Genomic DNA, 18,011 nt, shown 5'->3' with positions numbered 1-18,011 from the left:
TTTTCTGCCATCTAATGAGATTTCTAGAGGAGGAGGAGGACTGGGGTGTGACTCAGTGTCACAGGCGTTTGTCTAGTGGTAGTAAAGACCTTGGCTTTGAAACCAGCCATGCCAAAAGGAAGAAATGATAGAAGACACTATTCCCAATCTGCCACTTTTAATCAGAGACCATGCATAGGATCCAGGCCAACATTAGGTTAGGAACAGACACGGGTGGATTTATTAGGGTTCAGATATAGCAGGAGAGAGCAAGCAATATACAGGATACAGAAGGTCCATGCCTCGGGGTCACGGCGCACAACCTGCCTAAGCCGATCGCCCCAGTTCTTCTGGAGGATTGACTCCACCTGAAAGGAAGCTCACCAGATTAAAAGCTAGGAGCTCTCACACACGCACGCATGCGCACACACACACACACACACACACACGTTCGCGCACACCACCCAGACCACAATGGCCAACAGCTGGCCACAGCCCTTCATTCTGAGCTGTGACAGACATTGGATCCATCATGGCATTCTTCCTGCAAAGCTGAAGAACCCCACACCATCTCCACTTAGCAGCAGGCACTCAGGATTGCACCAGACACCATCTTGGACTAGTCTTTTTCTATCCTCTTTGCCCACAGGCAGGCAGCAGAGCATGTCAAATCTCCTGGTATATATGTATGTCCAGAGACTTGTCACAAACCTGCTGCACAGACATGAGCAGGCAGTAACTAACTACAGAGTAAAAAGGGCTATACTGTGGGGTTTCCAGGTCCTTCCAGAACACAGGCACTGGTCTCTACTATGGCCCTAGCCCTCTCTATCCAATGTCTCACCTGATCCCTCAGCAAACGCAGCTTCCCATTCTCCAGTGCTTCGTTCACATACTTGGCTACGTGAGATAGGGCTGGAAGCAGGAAAAGGTTTTTAGTAGAAAAGGCGAGGGACATGTGGCTTTGGTGGCGATCTTCAGTGGCTCACCACACATACATCATCCGGGGTTACAGAGAGCTCCCAGGAGGCCTGGTGGGAATATCCCAAATGTCTCCTGCTCCCTGTTAAAATATGGAGCATTATAGACTATACCAGAAGGAACAGGGAGATTCCCCTCAATATCTGGCCTGGGAAAGACTGACAGTCTCTAAAATGCTGAGGGCTACCCCTCATGGAATATACACACTCCCTAAGATTTGATTCTCCACCAGCCTCCTTGCTCTGCTTTCCTCCTCACCTATTAAGGCATCCAAGAGCATCAGAATGGCTTCTGCACGTGCTTTTACCAAGCATCCGGCATTATCATGAAGGGTGCGAATGAGAGGACCTGCTGGGCCCTCAGTCTGCAACGAAGCATCAGAGACAAGACAGCAGAAACCTGGGGGTGGGAGAGGGGAAAGCTAAGTATGGTTCTGTCCAGTTGATTCCCATCCTGCCTTTTCCCCCCACAGTCCTCTGTGTCCACCCCAGTTCTTCCTTGGGTCCCTTACTTTCTGTTCCAGGTCCTCCAACCCCCCTTCCTTGATGGCGCATGTAGTGGCAGAGCATAGCACATTCTTCTGCTTCTCGTCCAGTTCCTGCAGGCTTCTCCCTGTGTTCTCTACGTGCTCCTTCAAAGTTCCAGTAGTTCCCTGTCTTCCTAGAGGCGTTTCTATAAAGACAAAAATTATGAATCTGACTCACTGTGCCAACAGGCTCCATTTGTAAAGTCTACTATACCTTGCCCCAACCCACCCCCGAGATAGTCTCTTGTAGCCCAGGCTCACTCTGTAGCCAAGGACTGCCCTTCTTTCAGATCATCTTGCCTCAAGAACTGGGATCACAATAGAACACCACAACGCCTGGCTAGACTTTAATCTACTTTTTGTTTTTGTTGTTGTTTTTATCTCATCTCTGTGTTTTGCCTTCTTCTAAACTATTTGTTCTGTTAAAAGGAAACTCCCTCTTCCGACATGCCTCCCATCACCCATTTACCTGGCTTCCATCTCCCTAGTTCACCCCATCTAGTCCCAGTTTGCCATATCCAGAAATAAATTTGTTTAATTTTCACCAAAGTGTAGTCCCCAAAGCCAGGTGTAGTGGTGCACCTCTGTAATCCCAACACTAGGGAGGAGCAGACAGGAGGATGGATCAGGAGTTCAAGGCCAACCTCAGCTTCTTAGGAACTTCAAGGCCAGCTTGAGAGACTTGTAGCAAGAGGAGGTGGGGAGAAAGAAAGAAAGAAAGAAAGAAAGAAAGAAAGAAAGAAAGAAAGAAAGAAAGAAAGAGAGAGAGAGAGAAAGAGGGAAGGAGGAAGAAAAGAGAAATCTACACCTCTAGGGTCCTGCCCTGTTTGAGTTCCTGTCCTGACTTCCTTTGATGACGAACAATGATATGGAAATATAGCCAAATAACTCATTTCCTTTCCCCATTGCTTGGGCCATGGTGTTTTACAATACCATGTAATAATAACCCTAACTAAGACACCAGCCTGCACCATTCTGCTGATCCCACGGAGTGGTAGTGTTACATCATATCAACCTGAGGATAGATGAATTCTGCCACACTGTATGTGGGCCTAGAGACAGGCAAGGCCCCACACATAGCTAGTAAGTCCTCTCTCTGCCAAGGGAGGAAGTCTTCAGAGTCTCTGAGCACACCTAACCCCTATGGGCATTCTTTTCCCAGTGATGAGCCGCCATTGCCCATGTCAGGGAGCCTGCATCCTTACCGCGTAATCTAAGTTATATTTACAAGCTCCTTCCCACATCCTCGGCAACCCGCAGCCACAGGGCTGTGCCTGGGTGACTCGAGCGGCAGCCAACACCCATAGAAGGTACAAATATCCTCCGTCCCTTCCTGAGGCCTCTTTGGGTACAGGGAAAGCCCCAAATGTCCCAGAGGAAACACATACAGAGCCATAGACCTTCCAGCCTGGTCAGAAAAGTCCAGATTTGGGAGGCTATGAGCAAGAGTGGTACGGCAGGGCACCTGAGACTAGTTCAGTGCAGTTCCTTCGCCCACCCCACGCTAACACGTGGCCCTGGAAGGAGCCTGGGGGCCCTGGGCCAACAACAGTGCATCCAGGCTGCTCCTCCACAAGCATGCGTCCTCCCTTCTGAACACATCTGACTACAGACTCTGCCGTGCACTGCCTTCCGTCCTTGCATGCTCTGAGACGATGACCGGGTAGGCCAGGGGCTCACTCACCTCCTTGAAAAGACCTTCTTCTTCCTTCATTCCAGAAGTCAAGAACTAAGCCAACACCAAGAGGTGGAAAGAAAGAATAAGAAAATAGTGGTTTCTGTATTGATGCCCTCCTTTCCCTCCCTCCCAGTCCCCACACTGCTCCCAACGAAGGAAAGGAAGGAGAAGCTATCGCCAATCTGTTAGGAAACTGGGATTGCAATCCTGCAGGGCAGGCTGATGTCATGGTGGGTGCATTCCCTGTCAGTGTGGCCAGAGCCAGTCTGGCCCTCGTGCCTTCTTCCTGCCCCACCTCTGGGCTCACCACCCATTCCAGGCTGCTACAGATCTCTGCTCAATCCACATCCACCCACTCATGTGTTCAGGGCCCCATTTCCTGTGCCCACAGCGTCTTGCTCACATACTGACCCATTTTCGAAGATGAGCTGCTTCATTCGATAGGCCAGGATCATGTTGGCAGGGACGGTGATTTTTGTGTTGCCTCTAGGGAGAAAAAGTTTGTGTTGATGGATATTGCACTGCTATCCTGCCTGATCTCACAAACACTCCTATAAGGTAGACAGTTTTATTCTAAGTCTACAGATGAACTAAGACTCTAAGACAAGGGCCGGGCGGTGGTGGCGCACGCCTTTAATCCCAGCACTAGGGAGGCAGAGGCAGGCGGATCTCTGTGAGTTCGAGACCAGCCTGGTCTACAAGAGCTAGTTCCAGGACAGGCTCCAAAACCACAGAGAAACCTTGTCTCGAAAAAACCAAAAAAAAAAAAAAAAAGAAAAAAAAAGACTCTAAGACAAGTATCTGAGCCAGTCCTACAGCTGAAATTCGAACCCGTGTCTGACCCCAAACCCATGCTGTTTCCACTGTTCATTTAACATACTGAAGACAAGCTTTGTTCCAGGGACTCTAGCTCCTCCTGCCTGCTAGACAGAGAGACAGACACGGGACAGAATAACACGTGGTAGAGACTGTCCAGACTGAGTGTGCTGGTGCATGCAGTACTCGCAGTTCAGGATAGCCAGGGCTATGTGGAGAAACCTTGTCTCAAAAGACCAAAAAATAAAAATAAAAGAAGAAAGGAAATGAAAAGAGGGCATCCTGAGTCAGCCTGTGACTACTTCAAGGCGGCACGCTCTTCCTCCACAAGGCACAGAGACCAGCCAGCATTGCTCCGAGAGGCCTGAGGGAGGAGGAGCTAAGAAAGCCTAGTCTTGGCAGGCACCCTTGGGGAGGGGGGGCTTCTGTGGATGGCACAAGGCTGGCTGGTCCACACCCCATCTCCCAGGGTACTAACCTCATAGTTACTGTCCATAAAAAATGAGCTCAAAATTTTATAGCCCATTTCTCTTTGTAGGGTTTCCTCCTCCTCTGTCTCCAGAGTTTCTGTCACCAGATATATATTTTCTTTCATATTGTTTTAAATGAAGCGGGTAGTTTCTGCTTCACCTTCCTAGAGGGAATGGAAGGGATAAGAGTTCAGGGCCTCTCAGTGACCTCTCCGTGTCCACCAACTACCTCCTTTTCAGAGTAAATTCCTGTGGGGCTGCAAAGCCAAGGGACATTACACACTGCAGCTATCACCCTACATTCTACCCACGGTGGGGTGGGGGCAGGGTGCTCAATGGGAAGGGATCTCACTAGCATTCCGTGTGTTCCTGCCCATCACAGATGGTGGGAGACTTCTTACCCCTCCTCTATGATGTAGGCAGAATTACATCTTTTTTTTTTTTTACTACACTTGTTGGCTTGGGGGGGGTACATGGTGGTTTGAGTGAGATGTCCCCCAGAGTCTTGGTTCCCAGTTGGTGGTGCTGTTTGGGAAGGATTAGGAGGTGTGGCCTTGCTGAAGTGCAGCGCTAAGGGCAGGCTTTGAGATTTCAAAGCCACCTGCCACCACCAGACCACTCTCTCTGCTTCCTGCTTGTGGTCGGAGATGTGAACTCTCAGCTTCTGCTTCCTGCCACCATGTCTGCTGCTTGTTAGCAAATTTCCCCATCGTGATGGACTCTTACTAAGGTGGATTACTATTAAGGCCAGCCTGGTCTACATTCGAGTTCCAGGCCCACCAGAGCTACAATAATTGAGATCTTGTTATAAAACAAACAAAAATTGGTTTGCTAAAGCGTATCTCAGTGGTTAAGAGCACTGGCTGCTCTCCCAGTGGACCCAGGTTCAATTCCCAGCACCCACATGGTGGTTCACAACTGTCCAGAACAGGGAGAGAAAATAGTAGACTAAATGTAACCAGTAGACTGAACCAGGCGATGATGAGATTGGAGTGGGGAGCAGGCACTGGGGGAGAGAAGGGAAGAGAGAGAGAAGAGGAGAGAGAGAAAGCTGACCAAAAGAGCATAAGGCCAAAATGGCAGGATAATATAGGAATGAGAAGCTGGGGGAAGAGAAGCAAAGCCCACGGGCTGGAGAAGTTGACGGTAGGACAGGGGCAGATGAGGCGAGCTGAGAAGAGCCACCCTACTGAGTGAGCCTGGGGGCCAGCATCCTCTTTGGTAAGCTAACAGGCACCACAGTTGGTCTTTTGTCCTGGGTTTCTATTGGATCTGACCCACAGCAATCGGTCACTCAGAAGATGGCAGGCTGTGAGGGAGCCAGGAGGCTGCCTGGGCAGATAAGGAAGGTCAACACAGGAGTGGGCCTGAGGGTGAACAGCCAGGGTGCCCCTGAGATGACTCATGCCCAGAAGGCTTCCTTCCCCTTGTCTGTTCCCACCACTGCCTGACTCCAGCCCCATCTTAAAAAGTAGCTATCTATGTGTAAGTGCCTGCGGTATGTATGTGTACCATATAGGTGCAAGAGATGGAGGTCAGAAGAGGGCATCAGATCCCCTGGAACTGGAGTTACAGATGGTTGGGCGCCCCCATGTGAGTGCTGGGAACCAATACTAAGTCCTTAGTGTGAGCAGCAAGTGCTCGTGACCACCGAACCATCTCTTCGGTCCCTGCCTCACTTGTTGACAAGGAAATCCAAATATCTCTGGGTTAGCTTCCTATGTATTATGGTGATTTTCCAATCAGAGGACAGGAGTCTTTCAACGGCAAGTATTTCTTCAGGGAATTTTGCTGGCAATATTGCTGACGACAGTTTTACTGACAGCTTTGAATCTGTTTTATCCTGGACTTGGAATTTAGCCTTTTCACCTGGAAAGACAAGAGTAAATATCACATTGACGCTAACCTAAAAGGCCCTTCTCCAGAAAGCCCTTGCTAGCACTGCCCCTTCCTCCGTGAAGCCTGCCGTCCTCAACATTACAGGCCACCGTCCATGGCATCAGCCTGCCCTGCACCCTTCTTCCCAGGTAACCTGTTAAGTCATCTGGCCTCTCTCTAGAGAGAGAATCTTAACTAAGTCCTTCCCATGCGTGGGGACACCAAGTATTCAGGCAAGAACTTAAGGGGCTGGAGAGATGGCTCAGAGGTTAAGAGCATTGCCTGCTCTTCCGAAGGTCCTGAGTTCAATTCCCAGCAACCACATGGTGGCTCACAACCATCTGTAATGAGGTCTGGTGCCCTCTTCTGGCCTGCAGAGATACACATAGACAGAATATTGTATACATAATAAATAAATAAATATTCAAAAAAAAAGAACTTAAGACAGTGCCTGGCACACATTACAGGGTTCAGCAAATGCAAGCTAATGCCACTGGGATTCTGAAATGAGGCAAGGAAAGGATACGTGGAAAACAAAATGCAAGCAGCTCAGTCCCTGGTGTCTGCATGAAGGTGCAGGGGTGGAGTGAGATAGCCAGGGAAGCTAGTGCAGGGGTGGATGAGGTGGTCAGGGAAGCTGGTGCAGGGGTGGAGTGAGGTGATCATGGGAAGCTGGTGCAGGGGTGGAGTTGGCCAAGGAAACTGGTGCAGGGGTGGAGTGAGGTGATCATGGGAAGCTGGTACAGGGGTGGAGGTGGCCAGGGAAGCTGGTGCAGGGATGGAGTGAGGTGGCCAGGGAAGCTGCCCATCTGCACAGACTCCAGGCATCTGATGTAGCATTCATCAGGGGCCCAGCGCTGGGTAGGCTGATTCTGCTGCTGCTCGTGGTTTAGGGAGGATATAGGGGATGCAGGAAGACCTTCCTCTTAGACCTCCCAAGTACAGACCTGCAAAGAAGGGACAGCTCCTGCTGCCGGGTGAGGGTCCCAGCTGGAGGATTTCCAGAGGAAATGCATTTGAAGTAGAAAATGACCAAATTAGGAACTACTTAAAATCAATCCATGGGGCCAGGCAGTAGTGACACACGCCTTTAATCCCAGCACTTGGGAGGCAGAGGCAGGCAGATCTCTGAATTCGAGACCAGCGTGGTCTACAGAGCAAGTGACAGGACAGGCCCCAAAGCTGCCAGAGAAACCCTATCTCAAAAAACAACAACAAAAATCAACCCATATGGCACTTATGTCTCAGGGCCTGTTCATTTCTCAAGCAGTATAAGTTTGATATGTACTTTGTTAGATAAAAAAAAAAGGAAAGCCGGGCGGTGGTGGCGCACGCCTTTAATCCCAGCACTCGGGAGGCAGAGGCAGGCGGATCTCTGTGAGTTCGAGACCAGCCTGGTCTACAAGAGCTAGTTCCAGGACAGGCTCCAAAACCACAGAGAAACCCTGTCTCGAAAAAAAAAAAACAAAAAAACGAAAAAAAAAAGGAAAAATGAATTCCACGTATTCCACGTTGGCCCTCTTTCTAAGCCATCTTGATGGTGCATACAAGTGTCCTGGCTGATGCCCTCAATGGTGCTAATACTGAAAGGAGGTCCTTCTCAGGACCACGCCAAAGTCACTGTCCAGTCTATCTATGACAATGAAGCAGGGTGATACTGGCGAACTTGATTCTGATCATCACTTCACAGGCAGGTTAAACTGTGTGGGGTCATCAGCCCAGTCAGGATGTGTGGCTCAGAAACTAGAAAGCTCTTCCTTTCTCATCCCTCCCGTCTCGAGGTGTGGCCACCTTGGCTGACGTCATGGAGCATAAAGGAGCAAACTGAAAACACAGAGGAGGGAAAATGCTGGGCATCTCTTCCCGGATCTGTAAAACACGCACACAAACAAGATGCCTCGACAGAAAAGACAAAGATGAAAACAAGGAGTGCAGTGTAGGAGGGCAATATGAACTTCACAGAGAAACGCAACAAACCCCCTCGGTCAGGTGATCAGCAGTGGGAAGGCAAGCAGACAGCACGCACACCCTCCATGGATGTGCAGAGCACTTGACTACCCAAGCCATAGCCACGGCTGAACCACAGAGAAAAACATGGAAAACAACCAAGCAAAAGTGGATGTCCTACAACATGAGAGGGCAGAGAGACTAAGAGACTACAGCAGAGAGGTCTGGACCACACAACTTTAGTTTCATACTCAAATATTTGTTCACCTAAAATATGGTAGATTTTCTGAATTCAGGGTAAGACACTAAAATGGATTCCAGGGTTGGTGGAAACAAAAAGAAACCCCAGGAATATCTGCACTTCGAGGCAGGGAAACAGCATTGTAAAGCCCTCCTATAAAAACCCTGGAGAGATGGCTCAGCCGTAAAAGGCTAGGCTCACAACCAAAAATATGAGTTCAGTTCCCAGCACCCAAGCTGTCTCTTTAGCCACTAAAGATAGATAGATAGATAGATAGATAGATAGATAGATAGATAGATAGATAGATAGATAGATAGATAGATAAGAAAAACCCTTAGCGCTATGGTTTTTCAACCTTCCTGATGTTGCAACCCTTTAATACAGTTCCTCATGTTGTGGTAACCTCCAACCATAACATTATTTTGTTGCTATGTGATCACTGTATTTTTAGTGATGAATCATAATGTAACTGATACACAGGATATCTAACATGCAGCCCCTGTGAAAGGGTCGTTATAGCCCACAAAGGAGTCACGACCCATAGCTGAGAACTGATGCCTTCTAAATTTCAGTTCAACTTGTCTTTCAGCCCACGCCCAGGGAAGAGGGGTACTGTCCAGCAGCAGAGCTACCAGAGGGAGAGTCTGCGTGCACCTCCCATGGCCGGCACAGCCCTTTACTTAGTCATTTAGAGTTCACAGGTGAAGACTCTGAAACCTACACAGATAAAAAGCAGCTCTCCAGACATCACCCTGCCGGTCAACAGCAGAGTGGCCTTCAAAACCGGGCAACCTTAGCTGTGAAGTCTGCGTCCATCCTGACTATCATATCTTCCTCCATTTACCCATCAGTTTAATTATAAAAATATAAACTCAGAGCTCAGGAATTGGAATTGTAGAGAGACGCAGGAAAGGGAGACTATGTAGGAATGACTTCCAATACAAAGATATCTCACCAGGCGGTGGTGGTGCACGCCTTTATCCCAGAAAAGCTTAATGAAGAAATCATGCCAGTCACTCCCTGCAGAACTGGGGGAGAGGGAAGTGTGACCCCCTCCTTTGACTAGTAAGAAACAGTCAGAGAAGCCGGACGATGGTGGCATACGCCTTTAATCCCAGCACTCGGGAGGCAGAGGCAGGCGGATCTCTGTGAGTTCGAGGCCAGCCTGGTCTACAGAGCGAGTTCTAGGACAGTCAGAGCTACACAGAAAAACAGTCTTGAAAAAGCAAGCCAAAACAAAATTCTCTATTTTACACCAACCCTTCTGTGTGTGTCTTCCTGGAGGTGTGCCAGCGTGTACAAATCAACTAGCTGAGGGCAATGCAGAGCTGAGCACGGGGTACAAGCAGGCAAGGTTTCAAGCTGGTCATTTCTTACCTGCCACATACTGACCTCTACATCCTGCAGGCAGCCTACCAAATAGTCCTTCGTCCTTTTCGTCCAGTATGTCCTCCAGGGTGAGGTCTGTCTTGTGGTAGTAGGACCATCCCCAGAACCTCTTCCGTCCTCTCACTAAATAACCACACTTGAATGCACCAGCGTCAACCATACTTTTGACAGGAATCATATCCCCTCCAGAATCCAACTCCTGGACCAGGGATCTTGTGACACTTTCAAACACAGACATTACGCCTGGACCAACAGTGAGAGATGCATCGGGTCAGAACGGGCTTTTTGTTGTTTTGCTTTAAGACAGTCATGTCTAGCTTAGACTGACCTCAAACCTGCTTTGTAGTGAAGGATGCCCCGGAACTCCTGCCTCCACCTCCCAAAAGCTGGAATTACAGGTGGGTCACCACATCTGATTTTGTGTTTTCTTTTTTAGATTTATTATTTAATGTATATGAGTGTTTTGTCTGCATGTACATATATGCACCTTTATGCCTGGTGTCCATGGAAGTAAGAAAATGTCTGATCTCCCAGAACTGGAATTACAGATGGTCATGAGCCACATTATGGGTGTTGGGCACTGAAACCAGATCCTTTGGAAGAGCAGCCAGTGAACTATCTCTCCAGTCCCTGACTCTTGATTTTTAATCTACTGCCTTTCACAGCCTGGGGTCAAGCAAGGGCTCACAGTTCTAGACAACTAGGAACTGGAATAGCTAATCTTCCCTGCGTGTTGAGAGTGAGGCAATCGTGACACACAGACCGCAAATCTCTCTCAGGCCTTCATAGAACCTACTGAGACAAATGGGGTGGGGTTGCCCCACACAGGAAAGTGAACCCCAGTTTCTGCATTTCTCAGAGCAAGGTTGCTGTCCCAAAGGCATGAGGGTTGAGAAGACTCCAACGATTGCCAAGTGCCAGACCTCAGGGTACCAGTCCTAACAGCTATTTCTTCCCTCAGGGTACCAGTCCTAACAGCTATTTCTTCCCTCAGGGTACCAGTCCTAACAGCTATTTCTTCCCTCCGGATACCAGTCCTAACAGCTATTTCTTCCCTCAGGGTACCAGTCCTAACAGCTATTTCTTCCCTCAGGGTACCAGTCCTAACAGCTATTTCTTCCCTCAGGGTACCAGTCCTAACAGCTATTTCTTCCCTCAGGGTACCAGTCCTAACAGCTATTTCTTCCCTCAGGGTACCAGTCCTAACAGCTATTTCTTCCCTCAGGGTACCAGTCCTAACAGCTATTTCTTCCCTCAGGGTACCAGTCCTAACAGCTATTTCTTCCCTCAGGGTACCAGTCCTAACAGCTATTTCTTCCCTCAGGGTACCAGTCCTAACAGCTATTTCTTCCCTCGGGATACCAGTCCTAACAGCTATTTCTTCCCTCCGGATACCAGTCCTAACAGCTATTTCTTCCCTCGGGATACCAGTCCTAACAGTTATTTCTTCCCTCAGGGTACCAGTCCTAACAGCTATTTCTTCCCTCAGGGTACCAGTCCTAACATTTATTTCTTCCCTCAGGGTATCAGTCCTAACAGCTATTTCTTCCCTCAGGGTACCAGTCCTAACAGCTATTTCTTCCCTCCGGATACCAGTCCTAACAGCTATTTCTTCCCTCAGGGTACCAGTCCTAACAGCTATTTCTTCCCTCGGGATACCAGTCCTAACAGCTATTTCTTCCCTCCGGATACCAGTCCTAACAGCTATTTCTTCCCTCGGGATACCAGTCCTAACAGTTATTTCTTCCCTCAGGGTACCAGTCCTAACAGCTATTTCTTCCCTCAGGGTACCAGTCCTAACAGCTATTTCTTCCCTCAGGGTACCAGTCCTAACAGCTATTTCTTCCCTCAGGGTACCAGTCCTAACAGCTATTTCTTCCCTCAGGGTACCAGTCCTAACAGCTATTTCTTCCCTCAGGGTACCAGTCCTAACAGCTATTTCTTCCCTCAGGGTACCAGTCCTAACAGCTATTTCTTCCCTCAGGGTACCAGTCCTAACAGCTATTTCTTCCCTCAGGATACCAGTCCTAACAGCTATTTCTTCCCTCAGGGTACCAGTCCTAACAGCTATTTCTTCCCTCAGGGTACCAGTCCTAACAGCTATTTCTTCCCTCAGGGTACCAGTCCTAACAGCTATTTCTTCCCTCGGGATACCAGTCCTAACAGCTATTTCTTCCCTCCGGATACCAGTCCTAACAGCTATTTCTTCCCTCGGGATACCAGTCCTAACAGTTATTTCTTCCCTCAGGGTACCAGTCCTAACAGCTATTTCTTCCCTCAGGGTACCAGTCCTAACATTTATTTCTTCCCTCAGGGTATCAGTCCTAACAGCTATTTCTTCCCTCAGGGTACCAGTCCTAACAGCTATTTCTTCCCTCCGGATACCAGTCCTAACAGCTATTTCTTCCCTCAGGGTACCAGTCCTAACAGCTATTTCTTCCCTCGGGATACCAGTCCTAACAGCTATTTCTTCCCTCCGGATACCAGTCCTAACAGCTATTTCTTCCCTCGGGATACCAGTCCTAACAGCTATTTCTTCCCTCAGGGTACCAGTCCTAACAGCTATTTCTTCCCTCAGGGTACCAGTCCTAACATTTATTTCTTCCCTCAGGGTATCAGTCCTAACAGCTATTTCTTCCCTCAGGGTACCAGTCCTAACAGCTATTTCTTCCCTCCGGATACCAGTCCTAACAGCTATTTCTTCCCTCAGGGTACCAGTCCTAACAGCTATTTCTTCCCTCGGGATACCAGTCCTAACAGCTATTTCTTCCCTCCGGATACCAGTCCTAACAGCTATTTCTTCCCTCGGGATACCAGTCCTAACAGTTATTTCTTCCCTCAGGGTACCAGTCCTAACAGCTATTTCTTCCCTCAGGGTACCAGTCCTAACATCTATTTCTTCCCTCAGGGTATCAGTCCTAACAGCTATTTCTTCCTTCAGGGTACCAGTCCTAACAGCTATTTCTTCCCTCGGGATACCAGTCCTAACAGTTATTTCTTCCCTCAGGGTATCAGTCCTAACAGCTATTTCTTCCTTCAGGGTATCAGTCCTAACAGCTATTTCTTCCCTCAGGGTACCAGTCCTAACAGCTATTTCTTCCCTCGGCTCCAGTTGGGATTCCTGGGTTCCCTACCAACCCTTTCCCAATTTCAGGATGCTAAATCGGCCCCTGAAAGAAGCAAAAAAGCTTCCTGGGTCTCCACCACCACTGTATCCTACCCCTTGTGACCTCCTAAGTCCCTAATGTCTGGCCTAGGTACCTAACCCCCCACTGCCCTTTGTCTGTCCTATCTTACAGTAGTCTGCTCTCAACTCTCTTCCAGTCTAGGGATTCTAGGTGTGTGGACAGTGCCCAGAGCCACGGCCAGCTCAGATGCACCGTCCTCAGCTTCTTACCTGAGACGGCGAGTCAGAATCCTGTCAGATCTCTGTGCGGCTCCCGGCTGGAGGAGAGCTAATGGAGGCACCTGAAAGCCCCCAACAGCAGCACTTCCTGGAAATCTGGATAACAACAGGTGCTCCACCCATCTAGCCTTCATATAAGGCAAATTATGGCCCAGGTGGAATGGCAGGGCCAGGAGAGACTTTGCTCTTTGGACTCAGCAATGAGTGAGAGATTCTGACACGGGGGCTCTGTGACTTTGGGCCAGAGAATGGTGTGTTGACTTGGACAATCTAGGGAGCTGAGATGGAATGAGAATCATGTCCAAACCCCAAGGTTCCCTCCCCAAAGACCACCAACGAGTCCAAATCTGTAAGCAAAAGAAAAGAGCCTTTATTTATTCAAGATCAGGCTTGGGCTGTGTGTCTGATGCAGCAGTACAAACAGAGCGTGCCCAGCCGTTTATCATGGTAGAAGTTGGGGGTAAGGGGGTTTTCAGGATTCAAGACCCTGATTGGCTGACATTTGTCTATGGTGTGTGTGTGTGTGTGTATAAGAGAATAGGTACATTCTAGGTTCAATGACATCTTAATCTTATCCAATGGTTGGTATATTCGTAACAAGGAGTAGGGGCAGTTAGGTATGACCAGGAAGGAATGGGGAATACCTGACCCGTTTCAAGATCCACTGTTCTTCGGGTAGTCCATGAATATTGGCTCATACCTGTGGCTCCCTGCACCCAAGACTTTTTTTGAGAGAGGTTCCCTTGGTGTTTGGTTTAGATCAAATGTTGAGTTCCAGGGGCTGGAGAGATGGCTCAGTGGTTAAGAGCATTGCCTGCTCTTCCAAAGGTCCTGAGTTCAATTCCCAGCAACCACATGGTGGCTCACAACCATCTGTAATGAGGTCTGGTGCCCTCTTCTGGCCTGCAGACATACACACAGACAGAACATTGTATACATAATAAATAAATAAACAAATATTTTTAAAAAAATGTTGAGTTCCAGTTCTACTACTACTAAATTTGTAGGTTTTCCCTGGGCTCAGGGAGGGGACTCAAACCCCGTGGCAGGAGTCACATCCAGAGTCATAGTCCTTATGTTTGGACTCCTGAGAGCACCCTTTAGCCCAATGTCCCATTCCCCTGCAATAAGCACATGGATCTTTTTGCATCTAGGATGCTCCCTTCGGTGGAGGTCCTTACCTTGGCCTCTGGCTAGGCGTCTCGTCTCAGTCGGTCCTTCTTTTCACCTGGGTCTCCTGCGGTGGCTGCTAGGGTTCTTGCTGTATTTCCAGGCTACTCTGCATTCTCTGCAGCAATGACCCTCATCTGTTTATCCTCTGAGGCTTCTCTGTTGTACACTGAGCTACTGCTCACGGCTCCTGGATGCTCTGATCTGTAAGCCCATCTATCTTCTGTGATTTGCACCTAACGTCAGGCGTGGTCTAATTAACAAAGGCCAGGACCACAGATGACCTATTTTCCTCGGCCTGAGGATCCATAGGGGAGTATGCCCTAAAGCCCTCCATAATCCATTCTAAGACGGCTGATGGAGATCCTGTGTTTTCTTTTTTTTTTTTTTTTTTTTTTTTTGGTTTTTTTCGAGACAGGGTTTTTCTGTGGCTTTGGAGCCTGTCCTGGAACTAGCTCTGTAGACCAGGATGGTCTCGAACTCACAGAGATCCACCTGCCTCTGCCTCCCGAGTGGATCCTGTGTTTTCTTGTAAGTACATCACTGACTTTGGCCAGACTGGTGGACCACATGGAGACCTCCCATTAAAACCTGGCAGTAGACTTGGAGCCTTTCCTTACCTTCTGCCAAGGTGAAATTCCTGTCCTGTTAGGACAGGTCAAGGGGAAGCCTTGGTCTATTGGCACAGAATTGACAGTTGGGTTTCCATCAGATCCTGGGACCAATTTTTGGGCCTCTGTCAGAATTCTCTCTTTCTCCGTGGTAAACAGGACCTGTATCAGCTGACTGCAATCCTCCCAAGTAGTTTGGTAAGTGAACATAACAGAATAGAAAAGATTGTCTGAGAAATGGGGGCTTTGCTTTTTCCAGTTGTAGAGATCACTCATGGCGAAGGACCAATAATACTGCATCTGTTCATTGCCCTCACCGTCCTGTGGGCCAACCGCACTCAGGGGAAGAGGGACAGAGTTGGCCTCCCAGGGCAATTCTCACTGGGCCTGCCCCCTGGTGCAAGGTGGGCTTCCCAAGTTCCCTGAGCCTCCCTGGGCCCCCCTCCTGGCCTCCTGACCAGCTGGGGGAGGTAGCCGGAAAGAGGAGGCAAGAGAAGGAGTTCATCTTCTGTACCCCCTTGCAGCACAGGGGCAGAGGGCTTAAGGTCCTCTTGCCTTTTGTCTTCCTATAAGGCGAGGATGGTCTTGTTCATCAGCCCCGTGGAGATAAAGGGTTTTAACCAAGGAAGAGGGTGTGTTACAAGGTCTCCCAAGTGACTATGTAAGAAATCTGGTCCCGGTATCTAGGTTTGCCAAAAATCAGGTCTTTTGTCCTAGAAATGACGTGTAAGTCAAAGGTTCCCTCTACCAGTCACCCAGTTCCAAATGCTGGCCATTCGGTCTGGCCAAAGATGGCCAGTTTACCCCTTTTATTTCCAGTCACTTTTTTCTTGCTCTATTTCTAAAGCCCTGAAAGAGGTCCAGAATCAAAGGTGCCCACATTGTCAGCATTGGTCTAAGTCAGGACAAGCAACAGAACAACACACAGTACAATGAACAGGTAAACAGCCCCCTGGCGCCCGGAGGCAGAACCGAAACCGAGACACTGGCAACAACTGCACATCTATTTACAGAAACCAGAGAGATCCGCTGTCTACAGAATAGCCCTGGGACCCACCTGTGATCTCGTCACGTGTCCGCACAGACCGTCTACAGGTTCTTACAGTTTCTGGTACTGATTCTGGACGCACTTGCAGAAGGATATTCAAGCAGAAAGACACAAAACAGAAAACTCAGAGGCCGACTTGAGGCTGAAGGCTCTATGGGCGGTAGTCCCTGCGGGCTTGGGGGATCTTGGATGAGCCCCCAAATGTTACGCCCAAATTGGAGTTCCCCAAAGACCACCAAGGAGTCTGAATCCGTATGCAAAAGCCAAGAGCCTTTATTCATTTAAGCCCGGACTTGGACCCTCCGTGTATCCGATGCAACAGAGTCTGCCCAGCAGGGCAGGATAGACTTTTTATCATAGTAGAGGTTGGGGTGAGAGGGTTTTCAAGATTCAAGACCCTGACTGGCTAACATCTGTCTAGGGGTGTTTTGGTGGAAGGGAATAGGTATGTGCTGGGCTCAAGAACATCTGGTGATCTTATTTAATCTTATCTAATGGGTGAGATATTCAGGTACTTCCCTTAGATGCTGGTCCAATCCAGGGTGGTATCAGCTTATGGCTTTTCCTGGAATTGGGTGCTGCCTGCCAGGAAATGGAAACTCAGACCTACTCTCTTGGCTGGTCTCTATCAAGCCTGTCTGTCATGGCAGCTATGCGACCTGGGCCCCATATATGTGGCCAGGCTGCCCTGAGCACCGCGAGTGGGTCCCAAGTAAAGAGAGGTAATAGCCGTGGCTGTACCAAGAATACAAAAATGACCTCAGGGCCAGCGAACAAATGCCATGGTATGGCAGGCAGCAACGAAGACTTATTAACTGTAGCAACAACTACAGGAATCAGGCTGGTCCAGTACATACCCAGCCTCCCCCAATGTGACACATTTCTATGTGCCCTCTCCTCAGACCTTCCTTATCTGGATGCCACCCATCTTCATTCTCCTTCTCCTCTCCAGAGTCTTCTGGCCTCCCTCAGAGGATAGTGTGAGTGAGCCTAGTCTACCTTCTGGCCTCCCCATCCCTCCGTTCAGAAGCACACTGAAGGAAGTGGCGGTGGTAATAACTGTAGTTACTACTCAACTGCTGGTTATACCCAGGCACAGCGCTCACGCCACAACAGCCCAGAGAGGCACTCGCCTCCTCAACAGAAGAACTCAGAAAGGCAGCTAGATAAGACCACACAGCTCTAGGTAGCAGAGTTGGCATCTGAACAAAGATCACTGTTCAGGTACCCTGGCACTTCACCCCAACTGGCTTATAGGCCAAGGAAGCAAGTAGATCGGCCCACTCCCAAGACTGAGCCCAGTGGCAGCTCTTCCCCCAACATCGCAGTCCTTATCCGAAGAGGGGACAGTATGACCAGACTAGTGTAAAGATCACACTCTCCCTGACTCTAAGAACACCATGATGAGGGGCCAGGGCCACAGACTACTGGGCACAGAGCTCCTCTGCCAGCCTAGAACTTTGTACCTGGCCAGGGAGCAGCAAATAATACTGCACAGACACAGGAGATAAGGACTCCGCCCTCTCCCGGCTGGGGCCTCTCTTCCCTCCTACTCATCTTAACGGGAGGGGCACCAAGGCCAGGAGCAAAGGCGGCCCCCCACAACGGAGAAGTGAGGACGGATAGACAAGATCAGAGCACCAGTAGTAACCCCCGACCCAATTCCCCCAGCCAGGCCTGTGAAGTCAGAGGCTCAGATCAGCGGAACAGCAGGAGGCACAACTTTCCAGGGCCTTCTCCAGCTTCCTCACACCCACTCTGGCTTTCTCCCCGGGCCACCCGAGAGTCTCCACCACTGCCAGGCAAGAGCTGCTGCCCACACTGCCAGCCGATCCCCAAGGCCAACGGGAAGCAGAGTCCAGACACGATGC

At 49.3% G+C, this 18,011-nt stretch overlaps 1 protein-coding gene across 1 annotated transcript; it reads right to left on the bottom strand.

Moving 5' to 3' along the window:
* Window positions 1-160: 160 nt before the first annotated feature.
* Window positions 161-13,412, bottom strand: Gsdmb (gasdermin B). Its single transcript, XM_075941788.1, is given in 10 exon segments — window positions 161-347; window positions 824-894; window positions 1,219-1,359; window positions 1,472-1,632; window positions 4,283-4,344; window positions 4,459-4,580; window positions 4,583-4,614; window positions 6,130-6,319; window positions 9,909-10,148; window positions 13,303-13,412. Coding segments are annotated over 9 exon segments (1,164 nt in total). The 5' UTR covers window positions 10,144-10,148; window positions 13,303-13,412; the 3' UTR covers window positions 161-197.
* Between the last annotated feature and the right edge of the window lie 4,599 nt (window positions 13,413-18,011).

This window comes from Microtus pennsylvanicus, chromosome 11 (genome assembly GCF_037038515.1).
Source record: "Microtus pennsylvanicus isolate mMicPen1 chromosome 11, mMicPen1.hap1, whole genome shotgun sequence".
Classification (NCBI taxonomy): domain Eukaryota; kingdom Metazoa; phylum Chordata; class Mammalia; order Rodentia; family Cricetidae; genus Microtus; species Microtus pennsylvanicus.
The sequence above is the reverse complement of the archived record's forward strand: the minus strand, read 5'-3'. Positions and strand labels throughout refer to the sequence as shown.